Source organism: Nematolebias whitei, chromosome 6, assembly GCF_014905685.2.
Source record: "Nematolebias whitei isolate Nwh7 chromosome 6, NemWhi1, whole genome shotgun sequence".
NCBI classification, from domain to species: domain Eukaryota; kingdom Metazoa; phylum Chordata; class Actinopteri; order Cyprinodontiformes; family Rivulidae; genus Nematolebias; species Nematolebias whitei.
Window position 1 is genome coordinate 33,424,649 of NC_056503.1, and position 23,083 is coordinate 33,447,731.

The 23,083-nt window shown below is 39.3% G+C and overlaps 1 protein-coding gene across 1 annotated transcript in view; it reads left to right on the forward strand.

Annotated features, from left to right (window-relative positions):
* The window catches only part of LOC119410645 (muscleblind-like protein 1), a 61,218-nt gene that overhangs the window by 29,342 nt on the left and 8,793 nt on the right, over positions 1 to 23,083 (forward strand). Inside the window, exons 2-4 of the mRNA XM_037677530.1 lie at positions 10,449 to 10,619; positions 17,047 to 17,256; positions 22,006 to 22,245. Coding sequence (XP_037533458.1) covers positions 10,449 to 10,619; positions 17,047 to 17,256; positions 22,006 to 22,245 — 621 coding nt within the window. The remainder of the gene's footprint in view (positions 1 to 10,448; positions 10,620 to 17,046; positions 17,257 to 22,005; positions 22,246 to 23,083) is intronic.

The following is a 23,083-nucleotide window of genomic DNA, read 5'->3' on the forward strand; positions in this document are numbered from 1 at the left end:
GAATCACTGGGATGATTTCTTTTACAATAAATTTAGCAAACTTTTTCTGCCGTTTTACCTAAACAACAGCAATAACAGGTAAAAACGGAGAGGTCAGACATTTCAGCAGCAACTAAAAGTGGATCACAACCCCAGAAGATTTCAGCTTGGCATTAGCGGAGTGATGTCATCGGCCATTATGGATAACGATTTTGCTCCATCATTAGCTTCCTGCGCAAATGATTTTGTACCCACACCCACCCAAACCATGCTAACATTGTCCAGCTAAGTAGTGCTGCTGGGAGCTATAATTGGTCTTTTGGCTAATTGAGCACTATAGCTAAAAGCTTCCTTCAGACTTTGTGTCATTCGTGACGTGTATATTTGAGCTTTACTGTCTGGTGCAGCGCTCGTCACTGAACGCAGCAGCTGTTTCGTCCCAGTTATTGTTTTTACACCACATTGTGATTCTTCTGTCCGCAGATCTATCTTTGTCGTCCCAGAGGCTTTTCTCTCTTCTCACTTAAATGAGATTTTTAAGGTCATTAACTGATCCAGGCTAATATACTAATGCACCAGGGGTGTTCCAGATTTGATAAACGATTGGAAAGAGATAATGAGGTATATGCAGACGCCTGGTATTAGCTCACAGTGAGAAAAAGAGAAGGTAGAGGAAGAAAACGTGTTTGTCACTAGCAAGCTGCATGATTGGCCAATAGTTTATGGTTGGTGTTGCTTTTAAAAAAGAAAAAAAAGCTGTGTGTGTGTGTGTGTGTGTGTGCCTGCCTTAATGTTTCTGGCCTGTCTGGCAGCACTTGCAGTCCTCAGACAGACTGGTCTTTGTGTCGTGTCTGATGTCATAATTTGTCTGACGTGCACTTGCCAGCAGGAACCTTTGGTCAGGAAATCACATGGCCATGTTTGTGTGAGAGTGAGCACTCGTGCTTGTGTATTCTCATCACATGCACTCATCCAGACTGCACTTTCTTGATTGAAGGTTGTCTTCGGGAGCGGGACGGTGAGGGAGTGGCGTCGGGACTGAATTAATAATGCACAGAGGTTTGGGATTGGGTCTGTCCATCCGGACTTCTGCAGTTGTCACACTGGTCACGGTGTAAACGATGCTGCAGCAGCCAGTTCAGACACTCTGATGGCAAAGACAGAAAGAGAGAGAGAGGAAACTATCAAAAGAGTTAGATTTTAGCTAGAAATTATTTAGATGGGTAGATTAAAAGATCATTTTTGCATCCGTGGGCTATCACGACAATGAACAGGCAGAAAGTAAAAAGCAATTTGACTTTATAACTTTTTGAGGGTTTGTCATAGGCCTGTCACGATTAACAATAAATCAGTTAATCACATGATATATAAATGAAAATAATCAACCTCATTTTCATGTATTGGCTTTACCATTTCTTTGTGTTTCTCTCTTTCTACTGAAGACACTGGATGGCAAAAGGCTCAACTCTGGTGCTCTTCACTGACCCTCACTTTCTCTTTAAAATCTGTTTTAACAATCCAAAATTGCATTTTTGGATTGTTAAAAATAGCTAAGCTGAGAAGCTAAGCTACAAGCTAAGCTAACAGGCCGACCTCAGGAAAAAACCTCTGTCTTGTCAAAGTTCCAAAAATCACAGTCAAAACCCATGCCTTCATCTAAACAGTTGTTTTTCTCAGCAAAAAGAACTTGTTTACTGATTTTTTATTAAAAGCTTTGTGTGTCAGATGCTATGCTAAAGAGCTCAAACCACACTGAGCGTCCACCATTTTGAGAACCAAAAAACAGGAACAGAGAGAGCCCATGTCACATCAAGGGGCCTCCCTCCCATTTTCTTATAGAGCCACACTGCTTGCTTCCTCACTATCCATCCTTAGGTTCAAACAGTCTTATACTGACATCCAGAGGTCAAAAAATGTACTACACACAAAAATTAACCAACATTTCTTCTTAAATTTGATATTACTAATTATTGTCAAATTTGAAACAATATTATTGTTTATCACAATCATTTCTGAGACAATTAATCGCCCAGCAAAATTTGTTATTGTGACAGGCCTAGTTTGTCATCAACGACTGGATGAAAAGTAACCCCACCCCCGCCCACAAGCTTTCCACCACTGAAGTTCTTGTTTCTGCCTTTGTTTCAAGTTTACAAGAAAAACTGACTGGTTTTACTCGCTGTGGGAAAACAAAAAAAATGTTTCCAACAGCGTTCACACAAACAGACACATATAGAGATGTGGTTCAGCAACTTCATAAACATGTCCCTCATAATGCCTTGACCATTTCACACATGCCTTTAATTTGGAGACATTTTGGTGACAGTTTATATGCACTTTTTATGAGCTGTGCTTCAGCTGTTTCCTGTGTAGAAATGAAAAGAAACAAAACGGCACATATTTTGCAGTACTAAATTTAATAGTTGTGTATCTTGTACTTCAAGGTTCAAGGTTCTTTATTGTCATTTGCATCACATGTAATGGAACAAAATTGTGTACTCTAGTTCACAACCAAATGTAGCAAAAATGCAAAGCATAAAAAAAGTAACAATATACAAGGATTTAAGTTATACTCTTAACACTAATAATGTAAAATAATATGGTATATTAAATGGTTCGACCGGTAAACAGAGAGCTTTGTCTTACGTTCCTACCCTCACCTATGGTCATGAGCTCTGGGTAGTGACTGAAAGAATGAGATCATGGATACAGGTGGTTGAAATGAGTTTTCTCTGCAGGGTAGCTGGACTCTTCCTTAGAGATAGGGTGAGGAGAGACTCAGAGTAGAACCGCTACTTCTTCACGTCGAGAGGAGACAGTTGAGGTGGTTTGGGCATCTGGTAAGGATGCCCCCTGAGCGCCTCTCTAGGGAGGTGCTTTGAGCATGTTCAACTGGGAGGAGACCCCGGGGAAGACCCAGAACACGGTGGAGAGACTATGTCTCTTGGTTGGCCAGGAACGCCTTGGAGTTCCACCACAAGAGCTGGAAGAGGTGGATGTGGAAAGAGATGTCTGGGCCTCCCTGCTCAAGCTGCTGCCCCCGTGACCCAACTTTGGAATAAGCGGAAGATAATGGATGGATGGATGGATTTTAAATGGTATATTAAATATTAAACAGCAGCCCGATACTTAGCGATACTGATACCCAATACTTATTATGACACATAAGAAAAACACTAGTCTGCTAAAGTTATGATCTTTTTCCAGTAAAGCAATATTTTGTCTGTATTTATGCTTCTTTAATCAACAGCACAACATAGATCTTACTAAAATGCACTTTAAAATGAGAGATAAAAAACTGAAAGTCCTTTAAAATAAACTTTTGCTGAGATTTGTCTTGAACTGAAAGACTCCTTTTTAAAACTGAGACATCATGTCTCGTGGGTCATTTTGGCCCAAGGGCAGCAGGAGGGTAAATAGTGCTGTTCACAGTAAAGTATTTTTAATGTTTTTTTTTTTCATTCAACCTTTATTTAGACAGGTTTTGTAGATTTGTGGAAGACTGCAAGGTGTGCAAGGAAATGTACACTTGTCTCCATGAGCAACCCTTTCCCATTTACACATTCATTTCCTGATTTTGTAAAAATGATCTTTTAAACCTTTGTATGATCAAGTTGTGAACATCTAAAGGTCTACTCTGGTTGAACTCAAGTTGAGTTTTTTGTGCACATTTATCAATGACGCACATTAACATTTCTTGTTAGTGAGACATGATCAGGGATGGATTTTGTTTTGCTTCTATGACATATTTTTAGATATCGGTATCTCTTTGCACCTTTCCAGTGTCTGTTGCAATTACTTCAAAATGACAGTTGAGGCCTTTCAGTGCTCTGTGGAAAGATTATAAACGGTTGTTATCTGATCTGTTGTAAACAGCTCTTTAAACAAATTCAGTTTGAGAAAGAGTTTAATTCTGACTGGATTGATGAGTTAACAAGAAAAAGAAAAAGCCAAAAAATATTGCTACAGTTTTTAGTTCCAGGCTCAAAAGTATTAGCAGTTCATGCAAACATAATGTTGTCAACTTTTAAACCTCCATTAGTTGTGCGTCACATTGTTGATGCAGCAACAATACTGTGTGCTAGAAGTGGCTTGATCAGACTAGTTGTTGGCTTATAAATCTACTCAGAATTTAACTTTACTTCCACAAACTCTGCTTTTTCAAAAAGCTATCTGCAGCAGGTAAGATACTAATTCTTCATAACTATTCCATAGAACCTCACTTCATATATTAAACCATTGTTTTACCAATTTGCTGATGGTACAGTGGAATTTATTCTAAACTGTGACAATTTTACCTATGATACATTTATTATACTTTATGCTATCATGAATATAGCTGCTATTAAATACTGTATAAGCTTATTTTTTTGTTTGTTTTAAATGCAGTTTTCTTTGCACAATTACCTAAATGTGATTTTTTTTGTTGTTTTATCTGAAGAACTTTTTCAATGCAAATTATTTCCAGCACCTTTTATTACCAACTTTAAGCTTTTAACATTTCTTAATCTTATCCCTTTCCGTCTTTTTTATTTATTTATTTTTAAACAATATTTTTATAGGAAACAGGGATGCTATAAAAGCACAAGGATGCTACGTGTTTTCAACTATTGGGTGGTGAGAGTTGAAATGTTGAAAAGTGGTGATCAGATCTAGAGTAAGCTGCTGTCCAAATGTTTAGACATACATCCTACAGTGCATCATGGTCCTTTGAAATAGTTATTGAATTGAATACATCTGTGTCAGGGAGTAAGAGTGTGCCCAAACACAACACATGGCTCAAATCACAGCATGTGGTAATACATTATAAAGTGTTTCTTCCATATTCAGGCAGGAAACCTGGAGAGGAAGAGACAGACAGAAAGGAGACGAGCTGATAAGGCAATGCGACAGGAAGATGGAGCATTTGGGAGAATGCATGAAAGACAGGCGAGAGTACTCTGTAGGCACTTTAACGTGACAGTGGAGGACGGGAAGACAGGTGAAGGCGGGACAGTTTACCCGAGTAAAGTCTGGTTGTCACACATTTCACCCTGAGGAGCACTGCTTTGGATCAGACAGGCCCACCATTAACCTCACCTGACTCTGTTTAGACAGAGGATGAGGAAAAAGCTGACCAAAAAATCAGGAAGAAATCTGACTTTACCAAATATATAAAATATAATAACTGAAACTGAAATTCAGTTTATTTATACAGCACCAAGTCACAACAGAAGTTGTCTCAGGGCACTGAACAGAAACATTCACATACATACAAAGCCATTTAGTAAAATGATCTATCTAAGGATGCCAGCAGACTCATTGAATCTTCACTTCGTCACAGTCTCCCATCCTGAGCAAGCACAAAAGCAACAGTGGAAAGGAAAAACTCCCTTTAAACGGGAAGAAACCTCCAGCAGAACCAGGCTTAGGACAAGCAGCCATCTTCTTTGACCAGCTGGGTTTGAAAGGAACAGGAAGGAGAGACAAATGAACACAGAATGGCAGGTCCAGATGTAGATGCAGGTGTAGTTGAAAGACAAAAACACGTCAAGGATAGAAAATATTACAAATACAAAACAGGTTGAGCAGAGTAAGTAAAGCCAGTATCATAGTGAAGAAATGTGGTCAGTTTGTCCTCCAGCAGTTTAAGCCTATAGCAGTATCACTACAGTAAGGGATAGCTCAGGAAACCTAAGCCAACCCTAACCATAGGATTCATCAAAAAAGGAAAGATTTAAGCCCAGTCTTAAAACTGGACAATGTGTCAGCCTCACAGACAGAAACTGAAAGTTGTTTCCACATGAGAGGAGCCTGATAACTGAAAGATCTTCCTCTTATTCTACTTTTGGAAACTCTAGGAACCCCAAATAAACCTGCAGTCTGAGAGAGAAGCGCTCTGTTGGGGAAATATGGAACAATAAGATCTCTAATATAAGATGGAGATAAGTTGTTGTGAGCTTTGTTTGTTAGAAGTAAGATTTTGAATTCAATTCTGGATTTGACAGGGATCCAATGGAGAGAAGCTACTGGAAAAATTTGATCTCTCCTCCAACTCTCATTAAAACTCTGGCAGCAGCATTTTGGATCAGCTGAAGACTTTTTAAAGAAGTTTTGGGACACCCAGATAGTAAACAATTGCAATAGTCCAACCTAGAGTTGGAAATAACTGGCAAAGATTGCAGTCTCATTTATGACTGTGTCTTTGAAAAACCACTCTGGAACAGATCATTGAGATACTAAGTGGACCTGTCTGATTGCACTCAATAAAATAATATGTTTCTATTGGTTGCTCTTTTCTTCCGGGGTCACCACAGTGAGCAAACTCACACGAAAGATTTGACAACTTGTTTTACGCCGGATGCCCTTCCTGACGCAACCTGGGCTCGAACCTGCAACCGCGGCACTGACCACCAAGCTCCCGCAGCCCCATTGTACTCAACGAAATGACCGTGCTATTCTTTTATATTCAACTCAGCTCAACTTTATTTTGGTAAATTAAAAATGCAAGGCCGTAAGTCAGAAAAAAAAAATCTATGTTAAATGATTGAACTGATTTAAAAACACTACAAAGACACAGACATCTTTTCTGGGCCAAATATGGACCCAGGCTGAGTGAAAATGTCTCTTGAGGCTTGATGAACTAACAAATGAAATTCCTTTTGGAATTCATGAACGTTCTGTCATCTATGCTAATAATCTGCCTCATTTTCAACACAGAGCTAAAAATGAATAAATTATTTAATAAAAACAGATACTGTGGCCGTTCAAAGTGCATTACATGTGTTTCAATCCATACTTGTCTGAAAAGCCCAAAGATTTTTAATTGTTTGTTTGCTGGTGAAGACATTTAAATCTGACCTGTGATAAAACTGCTCTGAAATTCAAAGGAGGAACCTGTGTTGTCATGAAACATAAACTGAGCAAAGAACCAATTTTCAATTGGAACTATTAGCTCTTTGTCACCAGCCTCTATGAAAGTTACCCAGCTACTCATTTAGACCAAACAAAGCATCTTAGCTCCAGGAAAAGTTAATTCTCGGAGAGATTAGCTGAAAATTTGTCATAGCGTCAATGACCCGCTGAGGTATGATGCATCTCTTTGGTCCTGCGTCAGGTCATCGCTGAAAACTTTTCCAAGACATGACTTTCAAATACTGTTCAGCTGCTGTAGACACTCGGGTTTTTTAGATCTGACACTTTGTTTTTCATCCATTACATATATACGGACTATAAGTCATTAAGTTTTGTGTTGTGTGCTTCCTTGACTGATGAAGCCTTCCGGATCGAAGGCGAAACGTTTCAGCACAAAAAAAGAAACTGTCCAGATGACCTGACTGAAAAATGTTGGATACCCTTGAACAACATCCTAGAAGCAATACAAACTAGTTTTAACTGGCCATGATGTAGTGTTTCTGAAATATAAATGAAGTTCAGACAATTGTTGTTGTAACAAAAAAAAAAATCGTTTAAATCGGTTTCTCATGCAAGTATCGGCTGATTTCCCATTTCCCAAAATTAAGGAAATTGGGAACCCCTTAGCACTTATATACAAGTGCTGGTGCTGGTGCAGGTGCGCTCAATAGTCCGGAAATTACGGAACTTGACTCAAATTTATGCACAAACTGCACGATATGTTATGATCAGCTACCAGGACTGAAAATGAGAAAAAGTACATAAATTCCTAAAAATTAAGGAAAACCCTTCAGAAAACCTATTATTTTAGAACATTACAAAAATATCTGGCTTTTTGGAGGCCAAGTTTTTTTTTTTTTTTTAAATTGAGACGTTTCAAAAAAGCACAGCTCTGCATCACAAACCAGAAGAGATTTGATGCTAAAATGGCCAACCCTTACTATTAAACTCCCCCATTTTCTAAATCCCCTCAAAAACATTTCTGTTTGTTGCTTGACATTCACATGCGTTTTCAAATTGCACTCATTTTCTGCACCCGGTTATTTTGCAACTTGTTCCCAGAACAGCTTGTTAAACCATCTGAGTGTTTAGAACCTGTTGAACTTTACAAATCAGAACGCTCTTGAAAAAGAAGTGCAGGAGAGTGGTTTTTTTTAAAATAAATAAATACATATTAGTTTTTTTGTAACAACGAGCCATGTAGCCACAGCCGATCACACAGACAAACCCTTTCTGGAGATGACATACTTGAGTTCAGTCAGCCGGAGGGAATGTACTCTGAAAATCAAAAGACATTAACCAATTAGCACTGATCAATAATCACAGCCACACGGGGATGAGCCAGACTCAGAGTGCTGTTAATGTGTGCCTCTAGGCCAGGAGGCAGGCTGAAAATACTATTCCTCTCAGCTCTCCGCCAATTAAAATGTTGGAAATACTGTTGACATGCCACAGCTCTCCAATACAGTGTCTCCTCCGCTGTAGCCAGGCAGAACAGGCTACGAGCGGAAATCCAAGGTGGAGGGAGAGAGAGAGAGAGGGCAGAAGAAGAGAAGTGTGAGGTATGACAGAAGAACTGGAGAGTGTATGTGTTAGGCTGTGAAAGCAGGTGCTATAGTGGGTCGCAGTAAGCAGCAGGTAATCTCCCTGAGATAAGCAGGAGCATGACAAGCAGCCTTTAATTCCGTATGAGAGGTGGCAACGTGGCGTTATCACAGCGCTGCTCTCAAGTCCTTTCTTTGTATATAGATTTAGAAAAAGCTGTAGAGTGGACAGAAGATGCATTTTGATGAGGTTGGCAAAAGAGGAGAAGCAGCAGTGCTGGTGTTCTGCACATTTTATCCACGAGCATACACAGATCACACGGCTGCACAAATCTGTAGTCAGGATGAGGAGCGCGCATATCAGCATGGAGCTGAGGGTGTAAGAGCAATTGAAGTGGAAGGAAGGGAATAGCAATGGAGGGGGAGTAAAGAAAAGAGGAGGAGACGTCTAAGATATTACACCTGTCTTAGGGGGTGTTTGAAGGAGCAGGCATCATGAGGGTGGAGATTACACTCTGTCCTCGTCCCTTCAGGCTGCCGGCTACTGGATGAATCTAATCGCCCACATCTAATAAGGTTGAGCTTTTGTATTTTATCCAAAAAGACCTTCAGTGTGAAGAAAGACGAAATGTTTCAACAAAGAAGAACGCGTCCTGAGGACCTGACTCCACTTCATCTACCTGGAGTAATGAGCATGCATCAGGACATAATCACCCACAGCAGCACCCAGACACGCACGCATGCGCGCACGTTCATGCATTTCTTGTCTTGTGGGGACTTTGCATTGACTTCCATTCATTTCTATAGTCTAACCCTGACCCTTACCCTAAACCTAACCATTACCAGTACATGCCTAACCCTAACCATCTGCAATTCACACCGTAGTCCTCAACCTAACCCCTTACCCACCATTGAGACTTATCCTTATGGGAACCAGGCTTTGAGCCCCACAATGTAGGTTTTTTTTTTTCAAAATTGGTCCCCACAGTGTAACCTGAAACACACACACACAGTGCTCTGTCTATAGACAGTAGCATAATATTAGATGGCCATAATGTGTGAATGTTTACTGCTGTCACAGGAGTCTCCAATCATGTATCGATCCAGCGTCACTTCTCCTGCCTGTTCCTTCCTGAAGTCATTGCAAATATTGACACATAACTCATTTGGTTCACTTAGGAGGCAACTGATGCTCGTTCATGCGTTTTTTTCTACAACGCCCAGAATCAAGTCGGTTGCCCTCTAAAGTGGGGTGACAAGATTTCCGATTGATTTCCGGTTTGAAAACAAACCAACGAAACAGAAGGGATTCAAAAAGAAGTTGTTTCTTTTTATTTTATTTTTCAGTTTGACATCTTGCATAACTGCAAAGCAATATACTGTATCTCCTGAATGTTTTACATTTTTTTTAGCTTGTTTTATTCTGAATATTTGGTTGAGTCTGTGAAATTTTTCCCTCATCATGTCAAATCTTTTCTTGGTTTTAACATCTAAATGTCATAAACTACTGCTTTTTCATGTGTGTAACAATGGCTAACAGACGATAGAGAAAAACATATAAAACGTGCATTATTGTATTTCATTACTGTAATAAAAATCATTAAAATTCCTTTGTATTTTCTCTTTAAATGGTTAAAACAATTGAGATTTAAAGATTACCCAAAAATTCACTATTTTTCCTAAATGAAGGTGTTTTCTGTCATGCATTTCTTTACAGAAGACAATAGAAAGCTGTTTTCCCTTTAGCTATGCTAATATGTGGTATAGATTGAAAACGTGGGGACAAAATGTGAAACATGGTGGATTATTTACAACATTTTGGGTGGCAGGCCCAGACGTAAGTCATCTAAGGTCTGCTCTCTAAACAGAAGTGCAACAACTTGAGTCGAGGCTCATTACTTCTTTACATTAGACTGCAGTTAATTAAAAAAAATCTAATCCACCACTTTTCATCCCTTTATCTCCCCCTCTTTCCCTCCTTCCTGCCCCCTCCCAAATTGTCCTGCTCTTCCTCCTCTTCCTCCTCATCAGGGCCGCTGTTCCAGGGAGAACTGTAAGTACCTGCACCCTCCTCCTCACCTAAAGACGCAGCTGGAGATCAATGGAAGGAACAATCTCATCCAGCAGAAAAACATGGCAATGCTGGCCCAGCAAATGCAGCTCGCCAATGCCATGATCCCTGGCACGCAGTTACAACCAGTGGTGAGTAGTTCAAAGTACTAAAGTAGTAAAAAAGTACCAGTGGTGAGAAGTTCAACACACTTCCAGAATATGAGCTCATTATATCTGATAAATGTGTGGTATTTTATATTTGAAGACAATCCATCCACCATCCTTATACCCGCTTCTTCCTTTTTGGGGTCATGGGAGTCACTGGCGTCCATATCCAGCAGTCACTGTGTGAGAGTGAGAGAGTGAATAGTTGTTTGTCTCGTTTGGCTCTATGTGTCCCTGTGATGGACTCGAGACCAGTCCAGGTTGTCCACCACCTCCCACCTAGGGACAATTTAGAGTTACCAGTCATCCTAACATGCATGTTTTTGGTCTGTGGGAGGAAAGAGTACCCAGAGAAAACATGCAAACTCCACCCAGCAAAGTTCTAAGCTGGGATTTGAGCTGACAATCTTCTTGTTGAGGAAATCCAGCTCTACCAACTGTGCCACCGTGCCACCAAATGTATCAGCATACCTTTTTTTTTAATCATACCTCTTTATTTTAGGAAGTGAGCAAATTACGTTTGTGTCTGTGGATTTAGCTCGAGAAGTATCTGCAAAGTACAATTACTCAAGAAGAAAAACTTCATCAATTTGGTCCAACAATTTTCAGTCAGGTCACCTGGACAGTTTCTTTTTTTTTTTGTGCTGAAACGTTTCACCTTCCATCCAGAAGGCTTCATCAGTCAAAAAAACACACAACACAAAACTGATTCTTCTCCCAACTGCTTACTCCAAAGTGGAACAAACCAGTTATGTTGGTGCTAAGATGGTCTCTTTGGCATGCCCCCTCCTCCGGTGCCGGCCCTCTCCCTCGCCGACAGTCATGTCAAACTGGTTCAAAACCAACAAAGTCCATGCTCAATAATCCAGGTATACAATCCAACAATTTTCAGTCAGGTCATCTGGACAGTTTCGGAGGAGGGGGCGTGCCAAAGAGACCATCTTAGCACCGGCATCACTGGTTTGTTCCACTTTGGAGTAAGCTGTTGGGAGGAAGAATCAGTTTTGTGTTGTGCATTTCCTTGACTGATGAAGCCTTCTGGATGGAAGGTGAAACGTTTCAGCACAAAAAAGAAACTGTCCAGATGACCTGACTGAAAATTGTTGGATTGTATACCTGGATTATTGAGCATGGACTTTGTTGGTTCATCAATTAGGATGTGCGTGATTTTAATTTTTCCCAGAGACTGATAAATGTCTGATGAGATATTAGTGTTGGTACTAATAATATTAATAAATATAGCTTTAATTTATCACAAAGGTCTCCAAACCAGAGCCAGTGTTGTGTTGATTTCTGTTTCCCTGATTAGATCTACCTCTGAATGTTATATACAGTAAATTAGTGTATACAATGGGCTTAACTGAAAGTCAAATTTCCCTGACCTCTGTTTTTAATTCTGCACCTGGCAAAGTGCTATACTGTTAGCTATTTAGCTAAAAATAAATAAATAAATAAATACCCGTGGTTATGAAGGTGGCCATATGGCAAGCCAAGTGTCTCATTAATAGCCACTTTTACCTATTAATGAGACATTTTGCTTGCCATGTTTCTTGACCACCCTCTAGTGGCTGAAAATGGTAGTGTTCAATCAAAAAAAAAAAGTTAAGTCCAGAGGATCTGACTTAACTTATTTAGATTTTTCTACCTGGATTGTTGAGCATGCATCAGGATAGGTAGTGTTCAATATTTTTTCCATGGCAGAATGAATGAAATCGCCACATCTCAGCCAAAATTTGGGTTATAAATATGGGGGAAAAAAATGTATATTAGTCCTTTGCTGTATAAGTTGCAGGACTTGCAAATTTATGCATAAAGGTGCGACTTATATGGCGAAAAATACAGTATTTTAAAAAGTATAAAAGTTACTAATACTATAAATTATAACACACTTTTCCAGTATCGAGTCAAACGTTTTGATATTTGAACGGTTAAAATTGCACAAAACGAAGTTTGATTGCAAAAAAAAAAAACATATGTAAGGGTCTACAAGCAGAAAAACAACTGTGTGAACGCTGATTCAGCACTTTACACAACAACATGTTTCTCAACAATCCCAAATGGTTTCAGATGCTGCACACTTGGATGCACATATTCAAATGTGCACGTATTCAGTGTAATATCTGAGAAACAGGCTGAGCTGATACGTCCAATGAGAAGAACAATTCATTGCAGGGTTTAAAGGAGCGATAGATCTTCTTCAAACTGCTGAGCCTCTCCTTTTTGTTTGTGTCACAGGGAGAAAGTAAAGTAAAGGGAGCAGGGGGGAGACAGGCTGACAGAGAAGGACACAGCGGCAGAAGAAAGGGAGGCAGAAAGAGATAAAGGGGTAGAAGAAAGTGAGAGTACCAGGTTGACAGCAGACCTTTAGACCTGGCCTACAAAGAGAAGATTAAAAAAAGAGCTCAAAGAGAAAAATAGATTTCTCAGAGAGGAAGTTTTTTTTTTCCATTCATCCCTTTGCTTGTGTTAGTTTCCTGCCTCAATCTCTGATTTCTGGACTAAATGTTTTCTGCTACATCTGTCCCTCATCCCACATGTGCGTAAAAAGGAGTGTTTTCATTTCACGGATGGAACTGTACCGAGGGGTGAGGTAATAGAGGTCCATTACGTCTGGCTGTGAATGATGGGGCTCATATAACTTTTTATTAGAGTCAGCATCAGCAGATAGTTCACATTATACGGTTACACTTCTGTATCGCTTACAAATTCATTTGTTCACCTTTAAAAAACAAACTCACAAATGGTTATTAATTTATAGTTGGTGTATTATTTGGTTTAGTCGCTTTATGAAGATGGGAGAAATAAACTGTAGTGCGAATGTGAATTTAGACACATTTTGATGTTTGATAAAGACACGAATGAATGGATTTCAACTGGAAATCGTAAAATTTTAAAACCTAAACTTTCAGCAATCTTTACTGACATTACTGGGTCTGTTTTATCCACAACTTTCCTGATTTGGTTTGTTGTTTTTCGGGGTCACCACAGAGTCAGATTGTTACAACAAGTTGACTTAAATCAAAATTTTCACTAAACGATGGCAGGGGTTCTCAAACTTTTTGAGTTCAGGGGAGAAAAAGCTGCAGGGACCTTCTCATAGCCCTCGTGTTTATTAAATTATTTTCTTCAATTTGTCTCTTTAATGCAATGGAAATATTTGTGTAACATAAATACTTAAGACCTGCTCTTTAATAGTGTTAATACAATTTTTATACTTTTAAACATGGGGTACAGTAGTCCCTTGTTTATCGTTGGGAAGCCGTACCCTGAAGCCCCGCGATAAGTGAAAAACAGCTAAGGAGGAATAGTATTACAAGTTTTAGTTTATTTTAGTATTTATATATAAATATAAAGGCATTTTAAACACTTCCCACACTCTTGCAATATTCTAAACAATGTTTCTAAACTCTAAACGAAGATAAGATAAGAGCACAGAATGTCATGATTTCAGCTCTCAGGCTATAGGCCACGCCCACTTCTCCGCTGCAGAGTGGAGCTCATGACAGGCTGCCAGCTGGTGCTAAATAATTTAAAATAATTTATTTTAAATAAAAATTCCATGACGATCATGTGGCTCATCCATCAATCAGCCAGTTGTGTGTCATGTCCAATCTTATTTTGAAAAGCCGCGATAGAGCGAGTCCGCGAAAAAAACGAACCGCGAAGTAACAAGGGACTACTGTGTTTTTCATTCAAGACACACTTCATTAACAACATTTTTTAATTTCGATTTCCAAAAATTACAGTTTTGAGAAAATGAACAGTATCAAAAACCACTTTAAAACTTTAGCTATTCACTTAATGAACATGAATGTGTCGCCACTTCTTCAAATTATTACAGAAATCTCTACATAAAAATGAACAGCATCATAACAGTAGTTATACCAAGTAACAGGGCTTAATGTGTAAACCAATCAATGCCGGAATGCAAATAGCAGGTGGACTAATGGGGCGGGGGTGCGGGGGGTCATTGGGTCCTCCCCCAGAAAACTTTGAATAAAGTAGATGCGATTTCCTGCATTTTGGTGTATTTTAATGGGTTGTTAAACATTTACTTTTTTTTAATTTTGAGGACACCCAAGCACTGACCCGCGGCCCCCTGGGAGTCTGGGGGCCCCAGTTTGAGAACTACTGTGATAATGCTTATAAATGTCAAAACCAATAACTGGCTGAAAATGGGTTGTGAGCCGGTTTGTTTTCTAAATGTGAATTTACATTTCAGATTCTCCCCCAGCCCACACGCTGCTGTTTGACTGTCATCTGTAGGAAAAATACCATGTGAACAGAGACTCCCAAAAAGGCCTGCAGCGAGGTCACAGCTCTTTCCAGCATGATATCACTGCACTTCTACAATCTTCTGACTGTGAGAGTGTTCAGTGACATCATGTCTCGCCAATCTCAACCTTGAGCTACAAATTACTCAAACTGATATGTGAGAACACTAAATGTGCCTTTTTTTTCCCAGCACTTTGCATAATTCTTTAGATATTTTGTTTTTAAATAACAGGAGAATTGACAAACCTAGCAACCTCTTCTTTACATTTTTTTCTTCTTTTTAACGGAGCAGTGAGGAGGTTTTAGGAGGAATGTGGCTGCCTCTTTCTCACTGCTCTGTTGTGCACTGTGTCCTCATGGTGAGGGCTCAGGAGACAATCCTCAGTCTGGGGCTGAGGTCGGGAGCGTGCAAGGAAAACTTGCATTGTGCCATGTCAGCTTGTACTCCTTAGCCTCATGCTTGGAGCTCTGCAGATGAAGATGTAAGGTGGGTGTTTTCTCTGCTCAGGTCCAGCGCTGCACAAACAGGCAGTGAAACGTCTCCCACGTCGCACGGATGGACAGTTTCACGTCTCTTATTATTATCGCTGTTAACTGTGTGGTCTCTGGTATATGATGCGCATGACTAGTGAGTCAATAACACGACATATTAACGAAAAGCCCTCATTTTACTATTAGTACAAACAGCAGCTGTGATAAATATATATAGTTGCTCCGTGTGTGTTGGGCTGCTAACGATCGATCCTCTGTCTCTCCACAGCCACAGCTTACTTCTCTGCTTTGCTAAATAAAACTTCATGTATTATTCATTTCCATATCAACTGTTATATTTATCATTAAAGGAATAGTTAGGATTTTTAAAAAAAATAGGATTCAGTGGGGCAGCATGGTGGTGCAGTTGGTAGAGCTGCCACCTCTCAGCGAGAAGGTCAAGAGATTGAATCCGGGCTGGGGGGGGGCGGCTTTCTGGGTGGAGTTTGCATGTTCTCTCCGTGCATGTGTGGGTTTTCTCCTGGTACGCTGGTTTCCTCCCACAGACCAAAAACATGCATGTTAGGTTGATTGGTAACTCTAAATTGTCCCTAGGTGGGAGTGAGAGAGTGAATGTTTGTCTCGTTTGTCTCTATGTGTCCTTGTTATGGACTGGAGACCTGTCCAGGGTGTCCCCCACCTCTCACACAGTGATTGCTGAGTTTGGGCACCAGTGACCCGCGTGACCTGGAAAGAAAAGAAGCGTTTAAAGATAATGGATGCATGGAGTTCAGTGGAAAGTTATGAACAGTAAATATCTTACCTGTTGAAGATAACTCTTTAAACATTCTCATTTTGGAGAAATGGCAATTATTTTTTTAAAGGAGACAAGCTAACAGCTAGTCTGAGCAGGGCAAGTTGATTTATGTTGTCTAAAAACAACTACACTCTTACAAATTTGATATAAAGGAATGAAAATGCTGTTTGTTTGTTTTTTTAATTAAAAACACTAAACTTTGTGTTGTAGTTATTCACACAAATGTCTGGTTAGACTGGAGACAGGTTAGGTCTGATGTCTATTATAAAAAATAATTTAGGTAAAACATCCATCCATCCACCCATCCATCCATTGTGAAAAATTACTTTTCAAATACAAAACTGTAAGGTGGGATAAATGATGCAAAATTACGGGTATTCAAGAAAAAGCCATTTTATTGTTTTTTTCCATCTTTTTTCACAGCAGGTGACTCTGAGTTATCATGTTTGATTTTGCACTATATGTTGCTCGTGGATCATTATTATTACCAGAGAGCAGACCTACCCCGTCTTTACTATGGAATTATATATATAAGTAATTGCTCAAATTTTACAGTTCTGCTAAAGTAAAAAAAAAGGCTTTCACATTAACTGTTATAAATTGTCTTAATGCTGGAGTTGTTTTAACATGGCAGCAATCTCCTTTCTGTTAGCTTATTGATCCATTCAGTACTTTTATTTCTCCCTAACTGGAGGATCTGAGATCTATCTCCAACAGGTTAGATATTTGTTTTTAACTTATCCACAGAACCCAACAATAAATTAAATGCAAACTGTTCCTTTGTGTGAGTCGTGACTAAAATTTCGAGGATGAATTTTGACAAACTTTTAATGTGCTTGTGCTCGGCAGCCCATGTTTTCAGTCACACCCAGCCTTGCCACCAATGCCAACGCTGCTGCAGCCGCTGCGTTTAACCCCTACCTTGGCCCCGTGTCGCCTGGCCTCATGCCTGCTGACATCTTGCCCAGTGCACCTGTACTGGTCACCAGCAACCCCAGCGTTCCTGTACCTGCTGCTGCTGCTGCTGCACAGAAACTCATGAGGACAGACAGACTGGAGGTGAGGAACTCATTTCCATGCATGCTTTATGACCAAGAAACAACAAGAAAAACTAGAGAAATTGCATTTCCTGCGAAAATAGTGTAAATGCTTATTGCAGAAGAACTTGCTGAAAAACTGCTGAAATTATCTTAAAAAAACATGCTGAAATGTAGCTGAAATGGAAGAACAAGCCAAAGTTAGCAGAAGGAAGCATAAAGGACACATATTTGCTGGATAAGGTTTAAATAAGCAGAAATGAGCACAAAAGATTATAAATTTAGCTAAAAAATAAAGCTGAAATTAGTAATAAATAGCTGAAAGTAGCTAAAAAAGCTAACAGAAACTTAAATTAGAAGGACGTGGAGAGAGTACAGTTTTGTCCAATTAGGTTGAAAGAAGCAGAAATTAGCATAAAAAGTGGAAATTATCTGAAAAAAGCTGAAATGAAAAAACTGCTGAAGCTAAAGAAGCTGCAACAAGCTGAAATTACCAGGATGAAGTGGTAAGAACACATTTTTTGATGATTAGGATGAAAAAAGTATAAATCAGTGCAAAAATGTGAAATTAGTTCAAAAACCTCAAATTAGCATAAAAACAGCTAAATAGTACTTGAAACAGCAGAAATAGTTGAAACTTGGAGAAATAAGCTGAAATAACCATAACAAGCTGAAAATGCCATAAAGAAGTTAGAAGAAGCAGAACAATCTTCTAGTTAGCAGAATAAAGCTGAAAGGAGCACAAAAGAGCATAAATTTGCTGAAAGTAGCTGATTTTATTTGATTTATTTATTTTTGCACAAGGGAGGAAAAGGATGACAAAAAAAACGTACAGAATAGATAAAATACTGTAGTCGGAATCAGTTTAAGATTAAACTGAATTACCGGTACAAATTTCCAGTAAATACTGCACACACATCCCCCCCCCCCCCACACACACACACACACACACACACAGATCCTTTTTATAGCAGCACAGACTGACTGGGCTTTGAAATGTGGACTGTCTCTATTTGAATATTAAAGGCATGGCTTGGAAAGTCCTGCCTCAACAGTTTCTGATTGTAGATTTTAATTATGTGTGTGGTATACCGTTCCTGTCACAGCAAGTACATATCATTAGCACAGCTCAGTCATTACCAAGACATAAGCAAAGCGAGCAAGACAGTAATGAGATTACTGCTCTACCAGCCTTACCCATGTCCCTTTCATTAACAAGCAGGAAACAACATGGTTTGGCACAAACTCAAGTTGTTTCGTACAAAAAAAAATGTTTTTTATCTTTTCTTTCTTCTATGACATTATTCATTTGAAGCCTGATGCGTGCCCCTTCCTCTTGCCTGCTAATTGGACAGTAAGTCAATCTCATCCATTATGTAGCTGCGCTCGGGAAACACTTGCAGCGGAGTAATGGGGAAATCGTTGGAAGCAGGCAGGAGGCGTGCGAGAACGGTGGGGAGGTTACATTTAACTTGTAATGTTTGGTCGTTGGGTAATTAATGGGGGTGAGGCCGAGTAAGTCACTAGATGTGGCGAGCGAGAGAGCGACATGCAGCGCGAGGGAACGGGCCAATGGTGACAAAGAGAAAAGGAAGTGAGGGAGATTGGAAATCAATCTGCAGACCTGTTGTGGTCATCAGAGGAGGGTTGGGGCAAAAACAAAGTAAACTAGAAAAATTGCATTTTCCTGTGAAAATGCAGTGTGAATTCTTAGTGCTGAAGAACTTGCTGAAAAACAACTGAAATGGAAGATCAAACCTAAGTTAGCAGAAGAAAGCAGAAAGAACAGAGTTGATGAATTTGGTTTAATTAAATAGAAAAATTAGCCCAAAAATTAGGAAATTAGCTAAAAAAATAAAAGCTGAAATTACAAATATGTTGCTGAAAAGTAGCTGAAAAAGGCAGAAAGAAGCTTAAGCTACCAGTAGAAAGTGGAAGGAGTTCAAATGAGCTAAAAAAAAAATTGGAATTAGCTAGAAAAGCTAAATTGAGCACAAAACAGCTAAAAAGTAGCTGAAATAGCAGAAAAAGCTGAAACTAGCGCCAAAACAACCTAAAATTAGCAGAAACAAGTTAATTAGGCTAAAATAGCAACAACAACAAAAATACCATGAAAATTTTGAATTTATCTGAAAACAGCTAGGATTAGCTAAAAATGCTTTAAAAAAGTATCTGAAAAGGTATAGAACAAGCTTAAATTAGCAGAAGAGAGCAAAAAGAACATGTTTGCTGAAAGAAGCAGAAAAGAGCTAAAAATTGGAAATTATATGAAAAAAGCTGAAATTAGCAACAACAAAAAAGTAGCTGAAAAAGAAGAAAAAACTTAAATTAGTGGAAGAAGACAGAAAGAACACACATTTGCCCAAATAGGCTGAAAAAAGGAAAAATTAGTAGAAAAAAGTGAAAATTATCTGACAAAAGCTGAAATTAGCAACAAAAAAAAAAAAAAAAAAAAAACAGCTGAAAAGTAGCTAAAAGGCAGAAATAAGCTGAAATTTAAAGGAAATGGAGAGGGCACATTTTTGCTGAATTAAGCTGAAAAATGTTGAAATGAGTGCAAATAATGTGGAATTAGCTGAAAAAGCTTAAATTAGCATAAAAACAGCTATATAGTAGCTGAAATAGTAGAAAAAGCAGAAACTTGCAGAAATGAGCTAAAATGAGCATAATAAGCTGAAAGAAGATGAATCAGAACAAAAAATGTGAAAGGAGCAGTAAAAGATTGTAAACAGATCTAACAATGTGAAGAATGTAAAATGAGCTCACTTCATTTTCTATGAGGAAAAAAATGACAGAAAAAAAAGCTAAATATTTCAAAAAGCTAAAGTTGTACCAATATCAAAAGTCATAGCAGGATTGTCCTGAATGAGCTGAACGTTTTGAAATATTAGTTGAAATAACTTGAAAACTACAGGACGAGAATTGTGTCGAAAAACACAGAGAAAAACTGATCACAATAGTGTGGGTGCTTCATGAGCATTCACACTATAACAGAGACTGGATTTCATAGAAAAAGTAGTGGTTGGGAATAATTGCATGCAAGAGGTTGTTTTGAATCCAACTGCAGAATAAAAAGTGTTTGGCCAAAGATTAGGCATTGGGAATCAAAGTCTTGAAGGCAAGCAGAGAATGTGAAATATTTATGAACCTAATGCAACAATAATCTGCTCAGCGGTTGCTTGTCCACTCAAGCCCAGTTGTTAACAGTCTTTATTTGGAAACGTGAAATCACATCTCTTTTTTTCCCCCTTTTCGAAATGCTTGCTTAAAATATCTCAGAGAGAAGTGCCTGTCGTACTTTAGTTTCTAGTGTGTGTCATTCAAAGTAAACACAGCAGGAATTCTGTGGACGGACACACGAACCAGTCAGTTGATAAGTTATGGACCGTTTTCTTGAAGCTGACAGAACTTCCTATTTTAGAAGACTGTTTTATTCAGACTTTTTTTTTTCATCCTCTACAGTAAAATGTAACATCTCTGCATGCATTCAGTCACATGTTGCTTCACCTGAAGCCGTGGTGATTTAAATGTCCCAAAAGGAACAAGTTGCCATGGAGACAGAATCATGGTTAAAAGGCCCCTTTGGTCGTTTGTCCAGTGAATTACTTTTATCTGGTGTAACTTCTGCTAATGTACATCTGTTAAGAAACATGAACGGGAGCACACCTGCAGCCTTGAACATTTAATTGATGCCATTTAATCTAGTCTTGCCTGTCTAATTTTTCATCAGCTGCACTCACCTCCGTCTCCTCCATCCCCATCTGTCAGTACTTTTCTCTTTATTCATCAACCACGCTACTATCTTGCGTTCTTTCTCCCTCCCTCACCCGCCTCGCTAACATCTGCCTGACAACAAGACAGTCTCTCTTAAAAGGAAGAACAAAATAAAGGCTCCTAGCATCAGCAGCAGTGGGAAATGCTCCTGTGTGGCTTCGCGCTCGTTTGTGAATGCCTACCTAAAGAAACAAAAGAGAGGTTGGGAGATAGTCCCACCCTGCTCCTTGCGCTGATCAGCAATTGTGCAGGATCAGCTGTAGTCAGGTGCAGAGCTCTGTGTAGGTAACGGGGTTGGTGGGTTTTTTTTTTTTTCTGGCAGCTGTTCCTCTTCAAATCAGATTTTGCATGAAGACAGTGAGTCTGGTAAAATAACCTGCTTGCTCTGTCACAGAAACCCATCGGTCAATACAACTCAGCGTGAAATTACAAGCAGATGTTTGACGTTATTGTGCTTCTCCCTTAGTGTCAGATTCTGTTTTGTGGAGGCTGCCTCATTAATTATGTGCGTCCAGCTTGTGAGTGTATTTGTGTTATTTATTGTGTGTGTGCTTATTGCATCAGCTAAAGCCTCCCTTGAGGGTAACCAGCCTCTTATTTCCCATGAGCCTCGCTTTAAACAATGCCATCATACTGAAGCAATTACTTTCCTCCTTGGTTGGCCACTGTTCATGCAGGTGCTGCCCTCTTCTGCCTCGTAAAAGACAACAACGCTGGATGATTTATTTAAAGACTGGATTCACGTTGTTTTGATTGATGAAACTATAAATCCTGGTTAAAATATGTCCAACTTATCAATTTAGCAGTATCGGCCAAACCTGCCATAAAGATTGGTTGGTTCTGTCAGGAGTAGTAGTTGTGGAATGATTCAGCAGACCGAGTAGTTCATTAACTGTGAAGTAAAATGAGCAGCAACCTAATTATTCATGCCTAGGTTCCAGCAAGTCTGCGTGTTTAGCTCAAGGTCGAGTTCTTACCGTTTTGTGTGTGAACCCAGGTATGCCGGGAGTACCAGCGAGGTAACTGCACGCGTGGGGAGAACGACTGTCGCTTCGCTCACCCAGCAGACAGCACTATGATTGACACCAACGACAACACAGTCACTGTGTGTATGGACTACATAAAGGGCCGCTGTTCAAGGGAAAAATGCAAATACTTTCACCCTCCGACTCACCTGCAGGCCAAAATAAAAGCTGCCCAACACCAAGTCAACCAGGCTGCAGCCGCTGCAGCTTTGGTAGGTATCTGTCCACCACATAGCTCCAGCAACGAGTCATTTTAAACTAATAAACATCACACTAAAGTCTTTTTACTTGCTCTTTTCTGCTTTGATGTACTATAGTCAGTGGGCTTTAGTAGCTATAGGGGCAGTAGTATCCATGCTAATATGTGACTGAGCCTTCTGCTCCTCCTTTTGCTTGTTTTGCTGCTTTATTAGTTATTATTTGCATTTCACAGTCAATATGTAGCTGGCGCAAATTTATTTATTTATTTGCTGATAAGACAACTGTGTAGAGACGACTGTTCAGTTCAGTCTTGTTCCTGCACTGCAGTGATTTGTCTCTCCAGGGACACGTGAAGGTTTTGCTCAGCTAAGTGCTGTAGATGACATTTTGTGGAGCAGGTAATCCAGGAAGGAGGATTAGCTTTGATCCCAGGTAACCCTCTTAAATGAGATAATTCAATAAGGGTAAACTAGGAGTGTTATTATAAAATCTTCGTCCTCGCTATAAAAGTGGAGACAACATGCTTATTGCTAAACTTCAAAATGTAAAAAGTTACTGGAATAGCTGTCACGAAGCTAGTATGTTGTTGAAAATAACCAAATGTGGTCGTCAAATTAATTTAGGAATTATGATACAAATATAAAGACATATGGAATGCAGTTAAGATAAAGTAACTACTGTAATTTCTGGACTATTGAGCGCACCTGAATATAAGCCGCGCCCGCTAAATTTAAAGAGAAAATTACAATTTTACATAAATAGGCCGGACTTGTCTATAAGCCACAGGTGTTCACGTTGTAACATGAGATATTTACACAGAAATATATATTTTTTTACTTTTAATTAAAT